This window comes from Hevea brasiliensis, chromosome 1, assembly GCF_030052815.1.
Source record: "Hevea brasiliensis isolate MT/VB/25A 57/8 chromosome 1, ASM3005281v1, whole genome shotgun sequence".
Lineage (NCBI taxonomy): Eukaryota > Viridiplantae > Streptophyta > Magnoliopsida > Malpighiales > Euphorbiaceae > Hevea > Hevea brasiliensis.
The window spans coordinates 33,124,440-33,144,451 of NC_079493.1; the positions used below are offsets into that span (position 1 = coordinate 33,124,440).

Genomic DNA, 20,012 nt, shown 5'->3' on the forward strand with positions numbered 1-20,012 from the left:
TCATCAATAAAATATGCAATACAAGAGCATGCCTAGCATTTATGCATTCACTTATAAATAAATAAAATATATATATATATATATATATATATATATATATATATATATATATATTTTATTTATTTATAAGTGAATGCATGAGCATGCATTGAATAATAATAATAATATTGAAATTATAAATAAAATTAATATCTATTCACTTATCACTCAAAGATCACTGAGGTGGCTGGGTAAAGGAAGAAGGTTGACTTAGATCACCTAAACATTTATATAGATGATTTTATCAATATTAAAATAAAATAAGAATTTAAAGAGTCAAAGACATCTTAAATTTATGCTAGAAATCTGACATAATTTTTCTTGTACCTAAGATTTACCTAACCTGCAAAGTAACTCAAACAATACTTCTTAATTCAATGGCCTTAGGCCTACATTATAACAACATCATACTGCCCCTTTTGGGCCTGCCAAACCAGTCAAAAATCATATAATTGCACACTTCAGTTATTAAGCTTAAAATTAACAATTTGCAAAAACTATCCAAACTAATCCCAAAAATTCTATAATCATGCCCCGTAGTTTTTAACAATGCTATTATACTATTACAAAAAGAATTACAATTTTTTTACTATCCACGAATATTTTATGAATTTTATTCTAAACTTAACATTAGACTAAAAAGGCAGTTTGGAGTTCGAGTTTACCTACGCCAATTTTGACACCTAGAACACATTCGGGGTATTTAAAAATAGTGGGAAGCATTGTAATATTGACCTATTTCTGAAGTAGGTCCGTAGTTTGTCTGTCCAGCTCAAAAATGTATACCTAGTCATCGGTGGAATCTCCTAGAAACGAGAACACTTAGGCGAAACCCACAATACCAGGAATTAAAATATAATTTTATTTAATTAAATAGACTCATTTAAAACCCGAAAAATCACTGACAAGCTTGTAGGATCCACTGAATTTTCTGTGTTAGAAAAATTCTAAATTGGTGTTATTACGAAACTCTCGACGAGTAGAGCGTGTTAGTGGTCTTAGAATCTCAGTGGGGTTCACAGTTTGAGAGAAATTTAGCTCAAAAGTCAAAATAGGTTAAAACTTCCCAGGCTTGATCCACACAAACCATCTAATAAAAATTGAGAAAATTAGTGTCTATGGAAAGCTCTCGAGAAGTAGAATATGAAAGGAACTGGACCCGATTCGATTGGTAGCCAGATTAGTTGGAATCGGCCAAGAAAGATGAAAAGGAGCATTAAAGGGAGGAAAAGTTTTTAGGGTTTTTCCAGCCAACTGGAGGGGCGGTGATGGTAGGGGAGGTCGGCTGGAGGGGCGCCAGTGAGTGGACGAGCAAGGGAGGGGGGGTCAGCTAGTGTTGGGGGAGGGAGGAGAGAGGAAAAAAAGAAGAGAGAAGGGAGAGGTGTGTCGTGCACGGGAAGAGGAGGAGGAAAAAGGAAGGTCAGTCTGATTCGATCGGTTTGATCTAATCTGGTTTGATTCGATCAGTTTGACTCAAGACACTCAAAATTTAATTTTTGCTTTGCTCTGAGACCCAAAACGAGACTTACAAATTTCAAAAAAATTACAGACAACTCAAATATATTTTTAAACTTATCACATGGTTTTTAAATTAATTTTTTTAAAAATTATTAAAATTAATTATCTTAAAAAATAAAAATTTTATTTTGAAAACTCAAAAAATTTAAATTAAATAATATAATATTTAATACATTAAAATATCATAATTTACATATAAAATAATTATTTAAAAATTTATGATGTTATATTTATACGGAAAGCATAATTACACTTTCATTACTATTGAAAAAGAAAAAAATAAAAAATGCAAGATAAAAAAGCTAAAGAGTACTATAGCATTTTTACAATTTAATTAAGTTTATTTAAATTATATAAAAATATTTAGATAATATTTATTTATGTAAATATTGAATAATTTAATTATATGAAAAATTAAAAAAAAAGAAAGAAGTGAAATAAAATAAGCAAACGAAAAAAAAGGGTAGAATAGCACTTTTCATATACCTTCCCTTTTAATTTAATAATAATAATAATAATAATAATAATAATAATAATAATATGTTTTTGTGAGACACTTGAATTAGTATTATTGATAAGGATTAAAGTGGAACGTAACTTTTTAATATATTTTGTGTCATATAATTTATTTTATTTAGTTTTAAAATTTGTGGTTAATAATTATTTTTTTATGAATTAATAAAAATAAAAAAGTTATTTTCAAATCTTGTCTGGTTACACATTTACGTGTTGCCTCACGTTAATCTAAATACATAGTAATATATAAATAATGAAGAAAAGCTGATTTTCCATCTGCAGGGAACCAAAATATGACACTTTTATTGTTCATAAGAATAGTAAAGTGTAACTCTACTTTATAATATATATGTATAATAATAATAATAATAATAAATAAAAAAATAAAATTATATTTTTATTGTTACGATAACCGTATTATATTTTTTTAGTAATGTATAATAATAATAATGATAATAAAAAAATAATTAATTCTTTTTTTAATTTTTTAAATGACAAATAATGCGATAAAAAAAATTTTTAAAATCAAAGCTTAGGCGGACGGAGTATAACGCACTGCAATCCCACGTCATCCGGTGAACCCTCTCGAAAACTCGCTGAAAAACATAACCCTAGCGTCCTCTCTCCTTACTAAAAATCTGCTCCCTACTCTCTAACCCCTCTTTCTCTCATCTAATCTTCGTCATTTCTGCAAATCTTCAACAATGGCAGCCATGCTGGTGAGTTACACTAGCACACATTCTCTCTATTATATAATTTGTTATATGATCTAACTCTGTGTTGGTGCTTGTGGAAATGGCTGTGAAATTGGCCGAAACGATGAGCAGCAACCGCAGATCATACTCTTAAAGGAAGGGACGGACACGTCGCAAGGGAAGGCTCAGTTGGTTAGCAACATCAACGCTTGCACCGCGGTGGCCGACGTAGTCAGGACAACGATGGGACCCAGGGGTATGGACAAGCTCATCCACGATGACAAAGGCACTGTTACCATTTCCAACGACGGAGCTACCATTATGAAGTTGCTCGATATTGTCCATCCGGCTGCTAAGATCCTTGTCGACATCGCTAAGTCTCAGGACTCTGAGGTATTGGTTTCATTTTCGAATTCATGTAGGTGAGGCTGGAGTGGGGAATATAAGTAAATGATAATTTGGAGGTTTTTTTTTTTAATATTGTAAGATAATTATTCATTAGTTAATTTATTTCATACAAAATTCAATTTTGTGTTAAAAAAATTTAGAAATGAAAAACCAGAACATAGTTACTTGCGCAAGCAAAATGCTATTACTTGAAGAAACCTTACATATGAGGCATCAGATTTTCTTCAAATATGATCTTGGAAAGTTAGTTGGGCTGAAGCAACTTATGCTTTAGTCCAGAATCTTAGACTGGTTTGGAGAAGTGACAGAATTTTTCTGCTATCAACATCAAGCATTAATTAATTGTAAATGCTATTCATCACAAGAACTGCTTAGCTTTTGATACGGGGAAGTATGCACTTTTTGATGTCTTTTAGCATTTGTTAAAGAAATGAGATTTTCTTAGCCAGTTTGTCTCTGTGTCTGATATTTATTTTTTGAAAAGCTTCAATGATGATTTTTAAATATGTTGGCTATGCATTCTGGGAAATTACAGGTTTTGCTGTGTTACAGGTTGGTGATGGAACCACTACAGTAGTATTGCTTGCAGCAGAGTTTTTGAAGGAAGCCAAACCTTTTGTAGAGGATGGAGTCCACCCTCAAAATTTGATACGGAGTTATAGGACTGCATGCTATTTGGTACTTATATATATTTTCTCTTTTTTGATGTATTGTTGATATTTTGGGCCTGATCTTCACGTCTCGTTTCTTAAGTGCTGTAAATGATGTTGCAGGCAATTGAGAAAATCAAAGAACTAGCTATAAGCATAGAAGGCAAAAGTCTAGAAGAAAAAAAAAGCTTACTTGCTAAATGTGCTGCCACAACTCTCTCTTCAAAACTTATCGGTGGGGAGAAAGAGTTCTTTGCACAGATGGTTGTGGATGCTGTTATTGCAATTGGGAATGATGATAGACTAAATATGATTGGAATAAAGAAGGTAATTTAATTTGATCAATTAGACTTTTTATATATTGTTGTCTTGCTATTCAAATTGCCATTTTAGCAATTGTCACTCTTTCACTAATAACTTTGGTGCAGTGCATATTAGGAAATCATACAGTTTTGGATGTGTGGGCATAATTGAACAAATCATAGAGTATGACATGTGGAAGTAACTGCATTGGTAGACACGTTATTTCAAGATATAAATTGATAAGGAACTTTGGCAACATGATAATCTGCAAGATAGAGCTTTATTCTTGATTTATTTTCTGTAAATTTCTTTATCACGTTAGGTGTTAGATTGAATTCTGGTTTTGTATTGAGTTTTTGGTTGGCATTATATAATGGCATAATCAAGTTGGCTATAAGCTTGACTTGTCTGCTAAAAATTACCCTTAGCCAACTTTTGATGATACTATATGCTGAATAGTGGTTTTTATGCCAAGGCAAGGAGAACAACCTAATCCCCTGGAGGCAAATGGGGCTCATGGAAATATTTTTGTTGTATGAAGCACTAGGCTATTTTCCTTCCTTTCATCTAGTGGCATAGTTTTTGGGGGTGTTTAGGCTCAAAGCTCAAGAGGCGATTGGTCTAGCTCCTCAATTATATTTTCACTGCCACCATTTATTGCTTTCTATTTCTTGATGCTACTTGGAGTGTATTTGTTTTAGCTTATAAGATGGTCATACTAGGTTAGAAGCTTTAAAAACAAATTTACCTGATTGTTTATAACATTTTTGAGCTTATAAGCTAAAAAAATAAGCTGGGTGGGATTACCTTTTCATTTTGGTGCTTATTAGTATTTACAAGTCCTATGCTTATAAGCCAATTTGATAAACTATTTTACCATGTTACACTCATTTAATTTTTAAAAGTTTACCATATATAATAAATGTGCTTATAAGCTACCTTTTTTACCAAATGTGTTGGCTAATTATTAGCCATTTATACGTACTTTAACTAAACATGTAATTGTTTAAAATTTTAATTCTTATAAGCTTATATTAGCTTATAAGCACTAAATGCTTGTAAGTTAATTTTTGATAAGTTGAGCCACAAACTCTCTTAATATATACTATTAATATAAGGTAGGGTGTTTATAAATTTGTAATTCTCCCAATTAAACTGAAATCAACAAAGAAAGGACTACATAGGTGTTGCAACATTTAATATATGTTCCACAACCTTTCATAGTGTGAGATTCAGAATACAGAATGAAATGCTTTGTATATCCTTTGTAGGGCTGGACGCAAACCAATAGAACTAAGGAACCCCATGAATCCAAGCTAGCCCAACTTGACTCATTTGCTACATAGAAGTAATAAACTCAGTTGCTGCTTCTAGCAGGAAATTAAATCACCAATAACATGGTTTCATTGTTAAAAAGCTGGACGACTACATATCTTGATTGTTGCACAATTTCAGCTGTAATGTAGACATGGCTGACTTATTTAGTGAGGGGTTGCTGGACCTTGGTTGCATTATGATGTAGCTTGGATTTAACACTATATATATATATATATGTGGCTCTGATACCAAAGCGACGCAGGATCGAAGGGGATATCCAACAAGGATAGAATTAATATAAAGAAGAAGAAGAAAGAACAATAAATAATAAGAAGAAGATGCAATAAATCAACAAGTTATAATAGCTTAAACATATGGGCGGTAGAACTAGCCACAGATATGAATATAAAGAATAAAACAACAAGTTATAAAAGCATAAAAATATGGGCGGTAGAACCAGCCACAGATATAGATATAAAGAATAAAACAATTAAAGATTGTAAGAAAGTTTTATTAAAGCTCTGATATCGGACACTTACAAGGAGATAGAATAGGGGAAAGGTAGAGGTATCCGAAAGGAAAACTTGAAAAATGAAGTAGAGAGCCTCTTCCTTTTATAGATGAAGGAAAGAGGTTTACAATAATTATAAGTTACTATTACACATGTGAAAGTTAAAAAGATATATAAGTGGAGTGGAAAATGCCGAAAGTTGTTGCAAGTGGAGTTCCTATAGCCATGTGATGACCAAAGTTGCCTTGATGATAGCCAGAAAAGTTGACCTTGAACTGTAGGCATGTGAAGAGTTATTGGTGCTTTAAGGCAGATGATATTCCAAAGCAGTCATCTTCGTTATCATTACCGAGACTGACGACATTAGAAGATGAGCTAGCTTGGCTTGGAGTTTTCGAAGTGGGGACCTGCTATTCAGCAGTTGTTACGTGATAGTAAAATATTCTTCTTCAGACTTGGCCTGGGCCAAGAGGGCTTGAGCATTTGATTTTTGGGCCAAAAAAGTCGTCGTGTTTTGGGCAGAAGTTGAAGGAAGTTGTCTTTGTTCTTTAGGCTGTTTGAGTAACCATTGTTCCACAGCTTCTAAGGAGGCCTTTTGATGTTTTTGAAATTTGGACCACTATTTAATTTTGAACTTGCGAATTAGAACTGGCCCTTGGAGAAGTTGATCAGTTTTGTAACCATAGTCCCATGAAAGAACCCATGGCACAAAGAACTTTGAAGCAAATAGTATGAGGGGATGAAATATGTCTTCTTCAGTTGTAGGCTTGTAGTATACCCTTGATTGATTTTAGAGGGCAATATTTCAGGGATGGCTCCCATCCAATTCCACCATTGGGCAAACCATCTGAGAAAGTGAAATTTGAAGACGCTCTGGAAGAAAAATAGCCAAGTGTGACAGTTGCTGAGGTTTTGGATTAGGAGAGCATTTATCCAAACTTGGTGGTAATCCTAGTATGTGAAAGTTGTAGTAGAAGGGAGGCTTTGGCCAAATCTAGCTTGAAATTTCTTTGGATAATATTAATTAGACTATTCAACTCATGGATATATTTTGCAGAAATCAATCTATTTTCAGTTCTTCTACTTCTGGAACTGGAGAGAGGATAGTCAACAGTGAAGAATTAGTTATTGAAGACTTTAAAAAAGCAATAGATAATTGGGAACTTCCTAAAGTCCAGAAAGATCAGATCTATAAACAAAGCAAGTTTAACTTCCTGACCAAAACTGATTATACCATCAAAACTGAGAAAAGAGATATTCCAATCACAAAGCCTTTTGAAATCATCAAGCTTTTAACTTCTGCTTCTTAAACAAACACAAAGCCAAAGGTTACAACTATGTCCATATAGGAATAGTTCAGGTAGGGATCAAGCCCTTAACAAAAGGTCTAAACACTTCCATTTTAGCTGTTCTTAGAGACGCTCGCTTCTATGACTTCCAAAATTCTTTGTTTAGTTCTGTTGAGTCTAGTCTTTGCGCTGGTCCAATTTCTTTTGAATGTTATCCAAACTTAATTGTTTCTTTAAATGATAGAAATTTACTTGATAGTCTTTTTTTGCAAATTAAAACTCATAATTATAAAATGCTTCCTGGATCTATTCCTATTGCTTTGATTTTTAAAGTTTATTACAAAGCCATGATGACTGCTTTTGCTTCTAAAGTTCTAATTCACAGTCAGAAAGGAGAAACCCTCCTCCTTCAAACTGATCTTACCAGAGCAAATGCTGTTATTCCCAAAGCCATCAAATGGAATGAAGTCTCACTACCTGAAGACTGGATCCTAGAAGGAGCCACAAGACCACAACCACTGCCTCCACCTAGTCCAAATACACAGCGTAAAGAAATCGCCCAGTTCCCTGACGGAAAAGTAAAACTCTCTTTTGCTAGAAAACCCTCAACTTTCAGAAGATCTTTTGATGCTACCTCTTCCTCTGGAACTATAGACCTAGGAAGAATCTCACAACTACTTACTGTTATAGATCTACCTCTAAACAGAACACCTTCTGTGGTTAATTATCCAACAACTACAGAACACTTTACTTGAATCCCAGATCTACCTTGACACTCAACTTTTGACATACCAAGAAAAACTTCAATGCAAACTGCTGACTTTTCAACTACTATACCACGACCTGTCTATTCCACTCCTAAAGAACAAACTAGACCTACATCTCCAACCTTCTTTTCTGTGACTGAGAATATAGAATCTGAATTGAATGTTCTTCAAAAAGATTTTCAGATTACCAAAGCTTATCTTTAAAAAGATTTTTATGCCCCTCGTAATCATGAGAAAAAGCTTTGGTTTTTCCAAAACTTCATGGATCAAAGGTAGGAAATCCAAGAGAAATTTTATGCATTCCTTCATGGGCATCAAATGCATATTTTTTTTCTTTGATTGGTTTGAAAATTATGCTTCTAAAAATCATCTGGAATATCCTTTTGCTTCTAAAACTGTAAACCCACTTTCTGAAACAACTTCCTGGCAAACTTCAAAAGGTGAATGGATTCAATCTATCCATTCACCTCTCCGAGAACTTCAAATCAAACACCTCAAAACCACACTTCCCCTTTCAAACTTAAGAGAGAAAAACACTGATAGAGATCTTGAAAATATCATCCAGCGGAGCAACTGGACCAATAGTCATCTTCATACTATTGGAAAACATTTAAATGATCTACAAAAGTAGATTCAGCACCCAACTACCATCATCTCCTCCACATAAACAAAGGTGAGCTCCAGCCTTTAAGCCTTTTGAAGTTTCAAAAAGCTCTCTCACTGGACTTCAACAAAAGAGCAAAGAAGAATTTCTGCAAGCTATTCAGGATTGTCTGAATCAATTTCCATCAACTTCTTCAAAGTCCAATGTCGTCATTCTAGACACTCCTGAAGCCTTTGTCAATGTAATGGAACAACCCTCTGACGATGAGAATGCCTTTCAAGAAGAAGCTCTTTCAAGAATATATAAAGTTCATTGGCAGAATCCTCAACAGCTTTACTATCCACGAGCCACTGTTCCAGATATCAATATGGAAGATAAGCCGAGTGCCCTCTCCTAAAGCCGCTACAATACTTCTTCCGTCTATGAATGGAACATAGATGGAATGCTAGAATACAATGTTCTCAACATCTTCCAACAAATGACGATGGCAGCACCACTGATCAGGCTATTGCAAAACAAAGTTATAGCAGGATTCTCAGGTCAACTGAAAGAATGGTGGGATTATTATCTCACTCCCCAGCAAAAACTTGAGTATCTAAAGTTTGTTGAACTCGATGAAGATTAAGATTCAATACTTGATGAAAATGGCAGACCAATTCAGAATGCTGTTGCCACCCTCATCTTAGCCCTGACACTTCACTTTGTCGGAGATCCTTCGCATCTCAAAGACAAGAATGCCGAGCTTCTTTCAAATCTTCGTTGCAAAAAGCTTAGTGACTTCAAATGGTATAAGAATACTTTCCTTACCAGAGTTATGCTTCGGGAAGACTCTAATCTACCATTTTGGAAGGAGAAATTTCTCGTTGGCCTCCCTCCTCTCTTTGGTGAAAAGGTTCGAAATAAGATCAGGGAGCATAACTATGAAAAAATTCCTTATGATCAGCTCACTTATGGAGAACTTATCAGCCTCACCCAAAAAGAAGGCTTGAAGATTTGCCAAGATCTTAAGCTACAGAAACAACTCAAATGGGAGCTCCATAAAACCAAAAAAGAACTTGGAACCTTCTGCCAACAATTTGATATTTCCTATCAAAAGCCATCTTCCTCTTCAACTTTCAAACCATGCACAGACTGTCAAACCAGAAGACACCGCAAGCACAAAAAAAACTTTTCCAAACATAAAACCACTTACTACTAAGACAGACCTTCCAAAGGAAAGTCTTACATTAGAAAGTACCAAAAACCTTCTCAAAAGCCCTATGATCCCAACTCTACTCCCAGAAAATGTTACTTGCTATAGATGTGGCAAGAAAGGTCACATTGCAAAATATTGCAAGCTCAACAGGAGAATCCTCCAACTTGAAGAAGAAACTTTGTACAAACTTGAAGCCCTTTTGCTTGAGTCCTCTGATTTTGAAGAAACTGTTTCAATTTCTTCAGAAGATAATCAAGCCCTCTAGCTTGATGAAGTCCTCTCCGACTCTTCTATTTCTGATAAATCCGAAAAGCAACTGCATATACTTACCAAAGATCAAAGGTTTATGCTTGATGTTATTCAACAAATCCAAGACCCTCAACTTCAGAAAGAATATCTCACTAAGCTTCAACACTCTTTTGAAGCATCATCTTCTGAAACCCCTTCTACATCTGTGCCATCTAAAGTTAATAACCCATATGACCTCACAGCCATCTTACAAAAGGCCAAAACTTCCAAAACAAAAACCTCTGCTTCTGCCATTCAAGAACTTCAGACTGAAATCTAAACCATCAAGTTTGAACTCAAGCAACTCCAAACCAAACAGAAGGAAGACTCCGTAGTCATTCAACTTCTTCTTAAGAAATTTTCCGAAGAAGAAGACGATCCAGAACCTGAAACTGAAACACCAAAACTAGCTAATCTACAAGATGTTCTAGATAATTTTCTTTCAATTTTAAAACAAGTCACTTCCCAAAAATATTGGGTTAAAATAACTTTAAAATTTTTTGATGATTTTCGACTGGATACTATTGCTCTCTTTGATACAGGTGCTGACCTTAATTGTATCAAGAAAAAAATAATTCCAAACGGATTTAGAGAAGCAACTACTGAAAAGCTCAAGGCTGCCAACAACTCTTATCTCAAAATTGATTCAAAAACTGATGCATATGTTTTGAACAACGGTTTGCAAATCAAAACTTCATTTTTCTTGTGCATAACATTCATCATACGGTCATACTTGGCACTCCATTCATAAATTTTATTACTCCTTATGCTGTTAATTATGATCATTTTTCTGCTAAACTTAAAGGAAAGAAGATTGTTTTCCCTTTTATTGAAAAACCCCAAACTCGTAACTTGCATATTATTAAAGCCTGCTCTGTTTATGAAAATCAACTCAACTGTCTGATTTTGTCTAAAGAAATAGAACTTCAAAACCTTAGAAAAACTGTTTTAATCCGAAGGATTCAAAATCAACTTCAACATCCTGTTTTAAAAAAAAGGATTTCTCTTCTTCAACGACAAATAGAAAATACTGTTTGTTCTGATCTTCCGAATGCTTTTTGGGAAAGAAAACAACATATTGTTGATCTCTCCTACGAAAATGATTTTCAAGAATCTCAAATTCCTACTAAAGCCCAACCAATTCAAATGAATAAAGAACTTGAAGACCCCTTTAGAAACGAAATTAAAGATTTGCTTTCTAAAAATTTAATTTTTGCTTTCATGTCCCCCTGGAGTTGTGCTGCTTTTTATGTTAACAAATCTTCCGAAATTGAAAGAGGAGTCTCTCGACTTGTTATTAACTGTAAGTCTCTTAACAAAGCTTTGAAATGGATTCGTTACCTGATTCCCAACAAAAAAGATCTTCTTCAAAAACTTTTTGCTGCAAAAATCTTTTCAAAGTTTGACATGATATCTGGCTTTTGGCAAATACAGATAGCTCCCAAAGATCGTTACAAAACTGCTTTCATCGTCCCGTTTGGCAAATATGAATGGAATGGCATGCCATTTGGTTTGAAAAATGCCTAATCTGAATTTCAACGCATCATGAATGACATTTTTAATCTATACTCTGCATTTTGCATTGTTTACGTTGATGATGTCTTAATCTTTTCATCTTCTATTGAGCAACATTTTAAGCATCTAAGAACTTTTATCCTTGTTGCCAAAAGAAATGGATTAGTAGTTTCTAAGTCCAAAATTAGTCTTTTCCATACTAGGATTAGGTTCTTAGGACACATCTCCAATGGTACAATCTCACTAATAGAAAGGTCATTTGTTTTCACTAATAAATTCCCTCACAAAATTATTGAGAAACTCAACTTCAAAGATTTCTAGGATGTTTAAACTATGTCTTAGATTTCTTTCCAAACTTAAATAGATTGCTTCAACCACTTCATGAAAGACTCAAAAAGAATCCTAAGCCCTGGACACAGGAACACACTTCCCTTGTTCAGAAAATCAAAACCCAAATAAAGCAAATTCCTTGCTTACATTTTGCTGATCCATTTGCTTTTAAAATTGTTGAAACTGATGCCTCTGATCTTGGATATGGAGGAATTCTAAAGCAACTTAAAAATAACAAAGAAGTTATAGTTCAGTATGTTTCTGAGCACTGGGATGAAACCCAGAAAAATTATTCCACTATTAAAAAAGAAATTTTGTCTATAGTCATTTACATTCAAAAATTTCAAAGTGATTTGCTTAATCAAAAGTTTTTGCTTCGAATCGACTGCAAATCTGCAAAAGAGGTTTTGAAAAAGGATGTTCAAAATATTGCTTCCGAACAAATCTTTGCTCGATGGCAAGCTATTTTAAGTATTTTTGACTTTGATATTGAGTATATTAGAGGAGATATGAATTTTATCCCTGACTTCCTAACTCGTGAATTCTTGTGGACTCCTCACAATGATCCCAAGAAAGAAGACTGAAGAATCAACAAAAGAAAAAGCTTCAGCTTCTACCTCAAAGAAAACTTCACCCAAACCCCAAGCTTTCTTTCAACAACTTACGCTAAGTCAACCTAAGATGACTTCCTAAAGCCCTATTGTCTCATGGAATGCTTTATTCCAGAAAGAAATAGATCAACTTGACCAATCTTCAATTTCCCAAACTCCTCTAGAACAACTTTCTCCAAATGACTTGTAAGTTTGGCTTGCAGGCCTTATTAATCACTCGCAATTTTGCTAGTCCCTCAGAGATTCGCTCCCAGAAGGACAACCTAAAAAACTTTTAACTCAAGCATGCTCTCAAGAAGCTGAGAGAGAGATTATTGTTCAAAATCAAAAAACTCTCTCTCAAAAACAACTTTCTCAAACTGTTTCAACTCCTAAACTTGTTCCTTCAACGGATTTGACTTTAAAATCAAACGAACCAGTGGTTTTACAAAACTTTTCTCAAAACTCTAGTTCAGCATTTAATTGGATTTTAAAGGATTCTTATCAAAGTATTTTAACTATTGAGGATGGATTTTATGATTCTAACCCTCGTTTATGTGCAACTAAGTTCTTTGGTTCTTGGCACTACAAGCTGTGGGATAAGTCTAAAGATCCAGCTTACTATCAAAGTATCTTGATTGAAATTGGGTCGGTCAAAATTAAACATTTCCCAGAAAACTTCCCTGTCCCAAACTATTCCACTTGCACTATACTCAAAGTTATCCACCCTGTCAATTGGGGACAAGACTTGTCTGCCCTAAAGAAATTTCAAGCTAGATTTGGCCAAAGCCTCCCTTCTACTACAACTTTCACATATTGGGATTACCACCAAGCTTGGGTAAATGCTTTCCTATTCCAAAACCTCAGTAACCGTCACACTTGGCTATTTTTCTTCTAGACCGTCTCCAAATTTCACTTTCCTAGATGGTTCGCCCAATGGTGGAACTGGATGGGAGCCATCCCTGAAATATTGTCTTCTGAAATCAATCAAGGGTATACAGCTTTCAAGGCTCGCTATAAGCCTGCAACTGAAGAAGACATATTTCACCCCCCTCATACTATTTGCTTCAAAGTTCTTTGTGCCATGGGTTCTTTCATGGGACTATGGTTACAAAACTGATCAACTTCTCCAAGGGCCAGTTCTAATTCGTAAGTTCAAAATTAGATGGTGGTCTAAATTTCAAAAACATCAAAAAGCCTCCTTAGAAGCTGTGGAACAATGGTTACTCAAACAGCTTAAGGAACAAAGACAACTTCCTTCAACTTCTGCCCAAAACCCTACGACTTTTTTGGCCCAAAAATCAAATGCTCAAGCCCTTTTGGCCCAGGTCAAGTTTGAAGAAGAATATTTTACTATCATGCAACAACTGTCGAGTAACAGGTCCTCCATTTCGAAAACTTCAAGCCAAGCTAGCTCATCTTCTGATGTCGTCAGTCTCGGTAATGATAACGAGGATGACTGCTTTGGAATATTATCTGCCTTAAAGCACCAATAACTCTTCACATGCCTACAGTTCAAGGTCAACTTTTCTGGCTATCATCAAGACAACTTTGGTCATCACATGGCTACAGGAACTCCACTTGCAACAACTTTCGGCATTTTCCACTCCACTTATATATCTTTTTAACTTTCACATGTGTAATAGTAACTTATAATCATTGTAAACCTATTTCCTTCATCTATGAAAGGAAGAGGCTATCTACTTCATTTTTCAAGTTTTCCTTTCGGATACCTCTCCTTTTCCCCTATTCTATCTCCTTGTATGTGTCTGATATCAGAGCTTCAGTAAAACTATTTTCTTACAATCTTTAGTTGTTTTATTCTTTATATCTATATCTGTGGTTCGTTCTACCGCCCATATTTTTATGCTTTTATAACTTGTTGTTTTATTCTTTATATTCATATTTGTGGCTGGTTCTACCGCCCATATTTTTATGCTATTATAACTTGTTGATTTATTGCATATTCTTCTTATTATTTATTGTTCTTTCTTCTTCTTCTTTATATTAATTCTATCCTTGTTAGATATCCCCTTCGATCCTGTGTCGTTTTGGTATCAGAGTCATATATATTCTTTTTGGAATATTCAATTTTTATGTTTCGCCAAACAAGTTATTTCGAATTCTGTTATTGCTCTTAACACTTCCTTGCCATCATATACAAGTTTTCGGTAGTATGCTCGAGTATCAAAGCAACTCCTTGGTGAATTATGTTTTATTAGATTGTTCAGATTTTGGCCATCAAGTTATTAATTTAATTTATCAACTTTATGAATTGCTTGAGCATTCTTGTGTGTTGTGTAGTTCTGTCATGGCCCATTATTGTCTAATTAGCATTGCTTCTGCCATTCTTTTGGATGGAAGTTTGGAGCTGTCTTGAATTTTTGAAACTATTACAATGAAAGATTTTTATTTTTTATATAATCTATATGCATGTTTTCTTGCAGGTGCCTGGTGGCAACATGCGAGATTCATTTCTAGTGAATGGTGTTGCCTTTAAAAAGACATTTTCATATGCAGGGTTTGAACAACAACCAAAGAAGTTTTTAAATCCAAAGATACTTCTACTCAACATTGAATTGGAATTGAAATCTGAGAAAGAAAATGCAGAGATAAGGTTGGATTGTATTGATTTATTTTGATTTATTTTCAATTTAAGAGATAGATGCTGAAGTCCATGCTGCTGTTTTCTCACTGCAGGCTGTCAGACCCTTCACAGTATCAGTCAATTGTTGATGCAGAATGGAATATCATTTATGAAAAGTTGGATAAATGTGTACAGAGTGGGGCCAAAGTGGTTCTTTCACGTCTGGCTATTGGAGATTTGGCAACTCAGGTTGGTTTTCTTCTATTCCTGAATGCATATGACTTAATTTAAAAATTCGGAATGGAAGTTGAATGATTTATGGCACATTTTTGTCCTTTTTTGAGACATTTATTGCCCTGGCAGAAGCATTTGCACTTCCATTTTTGTGTTCATGAAAGTATTTTTAATTTGTTTGACTTTCAATAATTAGATTCAGCTGCAGAAGTACCTTTCAGTTACTATTCTGGATATATTCTGTTTTTGATGGTTCATCAAAATCTGTTAAAAAAAAAAAGAAGAAATGTGTATATATTCTGTTGATTCTTCCTATATGAATGCTCGTAATTCTGCATGAGCTTTGCTGGAAGAGAATGTGGTTAAAATTTTGATTTTTGTGCCCTAATAGATTACATTTTCTTTTTGCAATAGATTCCTTTTTCCTTTTTGCGGTCAATGGTCATTGAGTAATAAATTGTGTGAATATAACATCCAGTGTTACTAACAGAACATGTGTTCTTTGTAATTTTTTTGTGCTATTGTTGATATATTGATTGAATGTTTTGTTGGCAACAGTATTTTGCAGATCGAGATATTTTCTGTGCTGGACGTGTAGCTGAAGAAGATTTGCAAAGGGTTGCAGCTGCAAGTGGTGGAACCGTGCAAACAACTGTCAACAACATAATTGATGAGGTTAAAACATCTATTTATAAAAAATACAGAATCCTTTGTTATTTTATGTTTTGATGTAAAACTTTCTTCTCTTTGTGATCAATTGAAATTATTGTGTTGTTTGGCCTTTAGGTTCTTGGAACTTGTGAGATTTTTGAGGAAAAGCAAGTTGGAAATGAGAGGTTTAACATATTCAGCGGATGCCCTTCTGGAAGAACTGCCACTATCGTTCTTCGTGGCGGAGCAGATCAGGTTTGCTAGTTTATTTTGATTGAAATTATAAATGATTATTATAAATTAATTTTAATTAGGGTTTTTATGTTGATCTTTGTGTTTTCTTGTAACACTAATGTCAGTTCATTGAGGAAGCTGAGCGGAGTTTACATGATGCAATCATGATTGTTAGAAGAGCTTTGAAAAACTCAACTGTTGTTGCTGGTGGTGGCGCAATCGATGTATGAGTTAATCACAGCTAATTATATCATGATTATGTGTGCGTGTGTGTGTATTTATTTATTTATTTTAAGCTTTGGTAATAAAGACAATGCTGTTTTATGACAGATGGAAATAAGCCGATATTTGAGGCAGCATGCTCGCACAATAGCTGGGAAGTCTCAGCTATTTATTAACTCTTATGCAAAAGCCCTTGAGGTACATAGTTTATGTGATATTTTGGATGAAATGCCCTTCTGGTCTAGCATACAAAAGTAGTATTGCTTAATTTTATCATGATTTTAACCTCCTTGCTAGGTAGTTAATTGGTAGAAGTTTTTACAGTTATCTTGAAATCAAATTTTGATTTTAGAATTTATATGGCGTTTTGCAATGTCTGAAATTTCCATTGCGTTATGAGGGAAAATATGCATGATAATGTTTTCCTAAAATTGGTAATTCTAATATTACAGCTATTTATAAAATGTTGTTACGTGTTATATTTATTAGATTGAGGTGTAAACTCTTGGCACTAAATGTAATATTAGCTCCTTTTTTTTTTTTTAAATTACAAAGAAAGTTTAAGCAGGTAATTTTCAATCTTGAAACAATTTGTTTGATATCTTCTTTAGTTCATTCTCAAATCTCACATTCATTTTTTTAAACCATGAATAACTCTTGATAGAAGTGCTGGACCAAATACCTTGCTATTGCTGAATAATGCACATCATGGAAATGCATTTACTGGTAGAGTCAGAGATTCTTTGTAACTGGTCTTCCGTGTACAGAAAATATCTCATACTCACAACAGATTTATATTGGAAGAAGGTTCATGAGATTTACCCCTCTTGTGTTGCAGGTTATCCCACGGCAGCTATGTGATAATGCTGGGTTTGATGCAACTGATGTGCTGAACAAATTAAGACAGAAGCATGCACTTCCATCTGGTAGGTCTCCATTTTAGTTACCATTTGGAAAAAAAAGTTTGCTATTTGGCCATGGTTGAAGGAAGCTTTGATATATTGATATACTGGCCCATTGCCCTTGTCCTTTTGATGAGCTGGCATCTTTCCTGAGTATAGGGCTTCTATTGATGGCAGGCTAGCAAATTCAGTTTCAATGGTTATTTCCAGAATGAATTTCAGGTCGATCATTGCATAATATTTTGAGCTTTTTAACAGGTGAGGGTGCACCTTTTGGAGTGGATATCAACACTGGTGGAATTGCAGATTCATTTGCCAATTTTGTTTGGGAGCCAGCTGTTGTGAAGGTGTCTTTCTTTAATTCTTCAGTCATATATGCTGATACTGGATACATTATTTATCTTTTGTATTTGTATTTATATAATGGTCCCTTTGGTGATTGAAATCTTGTAACAGATCAATGCTATAAATGCTGCTACTGAGGCTGCATGTCTTGTATTGAGTGTGGATGAGACAGTTAAGAACCCTAAGGTAAAGTGAATAGCATGTTAAATTTAGCTGCTTATATTGGAAGTTATATTTAGCTGCTCATTTTCAGGCTACCTAGTATAATGCATAAATGCTTTTATCTGAAAGTGTTATATATTTTTTACTCTGAATTCAGTGCATGTAGCTGTCCTGCCTGGTTTCTTGGTTTCACTGTGCCACTAGTACTAGAGCATAAAAATATTAGGACTAGACACTAGACAGTAAATGAAATACAGACTAAAGCAATTGAATGTTAATGTAGTAAGTTTTTGGTGAACATTGCATGAAAAGGTTCATGCCTTTGCATTTCTCTGTCATTACACTGAATAATGTGAGAAGGGAGTTATCAAGTGAATGTCTTGATATTCTATTCAATTAGTAACAATCTTTACTGATGATTTTAAGTAATTGAAGCTCTTATAATTGATGTACTTGAGAAATCAGTTAGGATCATACAACGGTGTTTTCTATAGATGCATTACCTTTATTTTGATTCCTTTGATCAAGCATTTCTTATTTGTCTAATTGAATGATATGCTGCAAAAATAATTTTAAACTCGACTTACTAGGTAAACTGAAAAAGCCATGTCAATCTCTTTAACCAGTTAAACCCTAGCTATTCATGAGCAGCACATGCACTATAGATGGTGTTTTGTTTGATCTTGCTGCTAGCCTCCTATTATTATTTGTTAAAAAAAAACTGTTATGAGGAAATATACTGATAGAGTTGGGAACCATAGAATGAACTGAGAAAATATGGAATGAAATTGCATTGATATTTGCTCTCTTCAAGAGTACAGCAAATTTAGAGCAATTAAGAGATTCAATACAATGACTCTCTAATACAACTCTCTCCCAAACCACAATAACAAACGAAGAAAAGAAAAATTACCATCCAAGGAATTTGGCAAATTCGCTTGGCCCCAGCTGTCAGCCTAAACTTTCAGTAGAAATCTTCTTCCCCCTTTTTCCTTCTCTTCTTCTTTATTCATAAATTTCCCTCCACGTGCCATTCTGTTTCACTCTGCCAGCATCCCACATTCCTTCTAGAAATTTCTGCCACCTCGTTTCTTCTGGAACCTTCTTTTAGCTCCTCTCTTTCAGCTCTCTTGGGCCTTCTTGGCTTCTCCTGTAAACTTTCAAGCTTCCCAAGCTCTTCATCTGATCCACATCATATACACAGTTAACTTATTATTCATTGTAATGATGAAATATGCTGCAACATAATACATATTAAATTACCTTAGCCCATCCTGTAACTAAGAAAAGTCCCAAATATTAAAGCATTGATTTCTCATCTTGCTTGAATGTGCAGTCTGAAAGTGCTCAGGGGGAAGCTGCTGCAAGTGCTATGGGTGGTAGAGGGCGTGGAGCTGCTTTTCGTGGTCGTGGACGGGGAATGCGAAGGCGATGAGCTTACTGGATATAATTTATTGGAATTATTACTATACTTGTTAACGAGCATCTTTTCAAATTTTCTCCCCCTTGATTTCAGTTGGTTTCACTGTATCATCACTCGAATTAGATTTCTTCCATCTGCCTTTCCAACTTAGGAGCCGAAGTGGCCTTGTAATTCGATGTCAGAAGTTTTGTTGATTGGTAACTTTTTGAAATGCAGGTGCTGCTTTTTCTTTTTTGGCTAGGGTCTCCGTTAAAATAAAATTAGAATCGGACCAATTTAAATTGGGCTGGAACTCGATTAGAATTCAAGTGATCGGATTGGCTGACTCAGTTCCGATCAAAATTGCATTTTTTAATTTTAAAAATAAAAATTTCGAAAAAGTTGAGAACATTAGGTTTGATAAAAATCGTATTGAATTGAGCTGAGCCAGAAAAACTGAGGAAGATCTTTAGGGGCTAGTTCAGACATACTCTAGTGAATCAAAACCATCGATTTTGAGTTGATTTCAAATAAAATCAGCCAGTGGCGGACCCTACGAGTACCGATGGCAACTCTAAACTAGAAGGATTACCGTTTCACTAGCTATAAATGCCGGGCATAGACGAATGGTATCGTGCCCTGGAAATATAAAATTATTATTGTTATTATTTTTATTTCCCGGAGAAAGTTGTGCTCAATTTAAGCATTAGTCAAAATGCAAAATCATAACAATGCAAC

General features: G+C 34.4%; 1 protein-coding gene across 1 annotated transcript; it reads left to right on the forward strand.

Annotated features, from left to right (window-relative positions):
- Window positions 1–2,650: 2,650 nt before the first annotated feature.
- On the forward strand, window positions 2,651–19,529 carry LOC131179199 (T-complex protein 1 subunit eta-like). Its single transcript, XM_058145317.1, has 14 exons — window positions 2,651–2,792; window positions 2,901–3,161; window positions 3,729–3,854; window positions 3,950–4,153; window positions 14,983–15,152; window positions 15,236–15,371; window positions 15,915–16,031; window positions 16,143–16,262; window positions 16,367–16,465; window positions 16,572–16,661; window positions 17,302–17,389; window positions 17,624–17,712; window positions 17,822–17,896; window positions 19,209–19,529. The coding sequence occupies exons 1-14, from the start codon at window positions 2,778–2,780 to the stop codon at window positions 19,305–19,307; spliced, it is 1,689 nt and encodes a 562-aa protein (XP_058001300.1). The 5' UTR covers window positions 2,651–2,777; the 3' UTR covers window positions 19,308–19,529.
- The last annotated feature ends 483 nt before the right edge of the window (window positions 19,530–20,012 follow it).

What these genes read in the sequence shown, in the direction of transcription:
- LOC131179199 (XM_058145317.1), top strand. An exon ending in CTAAGTCTCAGGACTCTGAG is followed by an intron (nt 3,162 to 3,728) that starts GTATTGGTTTCA and finishes GCTGTGTTACAG; the next exon opens with GTTGGTGATGGAACCACTAC. An exon ending in ATATGATTGGAATAAAGAAG is followed by an intron (nt 4,154 to 14,982) that starts GTAATTTAATTT and finishes GTTTTCTTGCAG; the next exon opens with GTGCCTGGTGGCAACATGCG.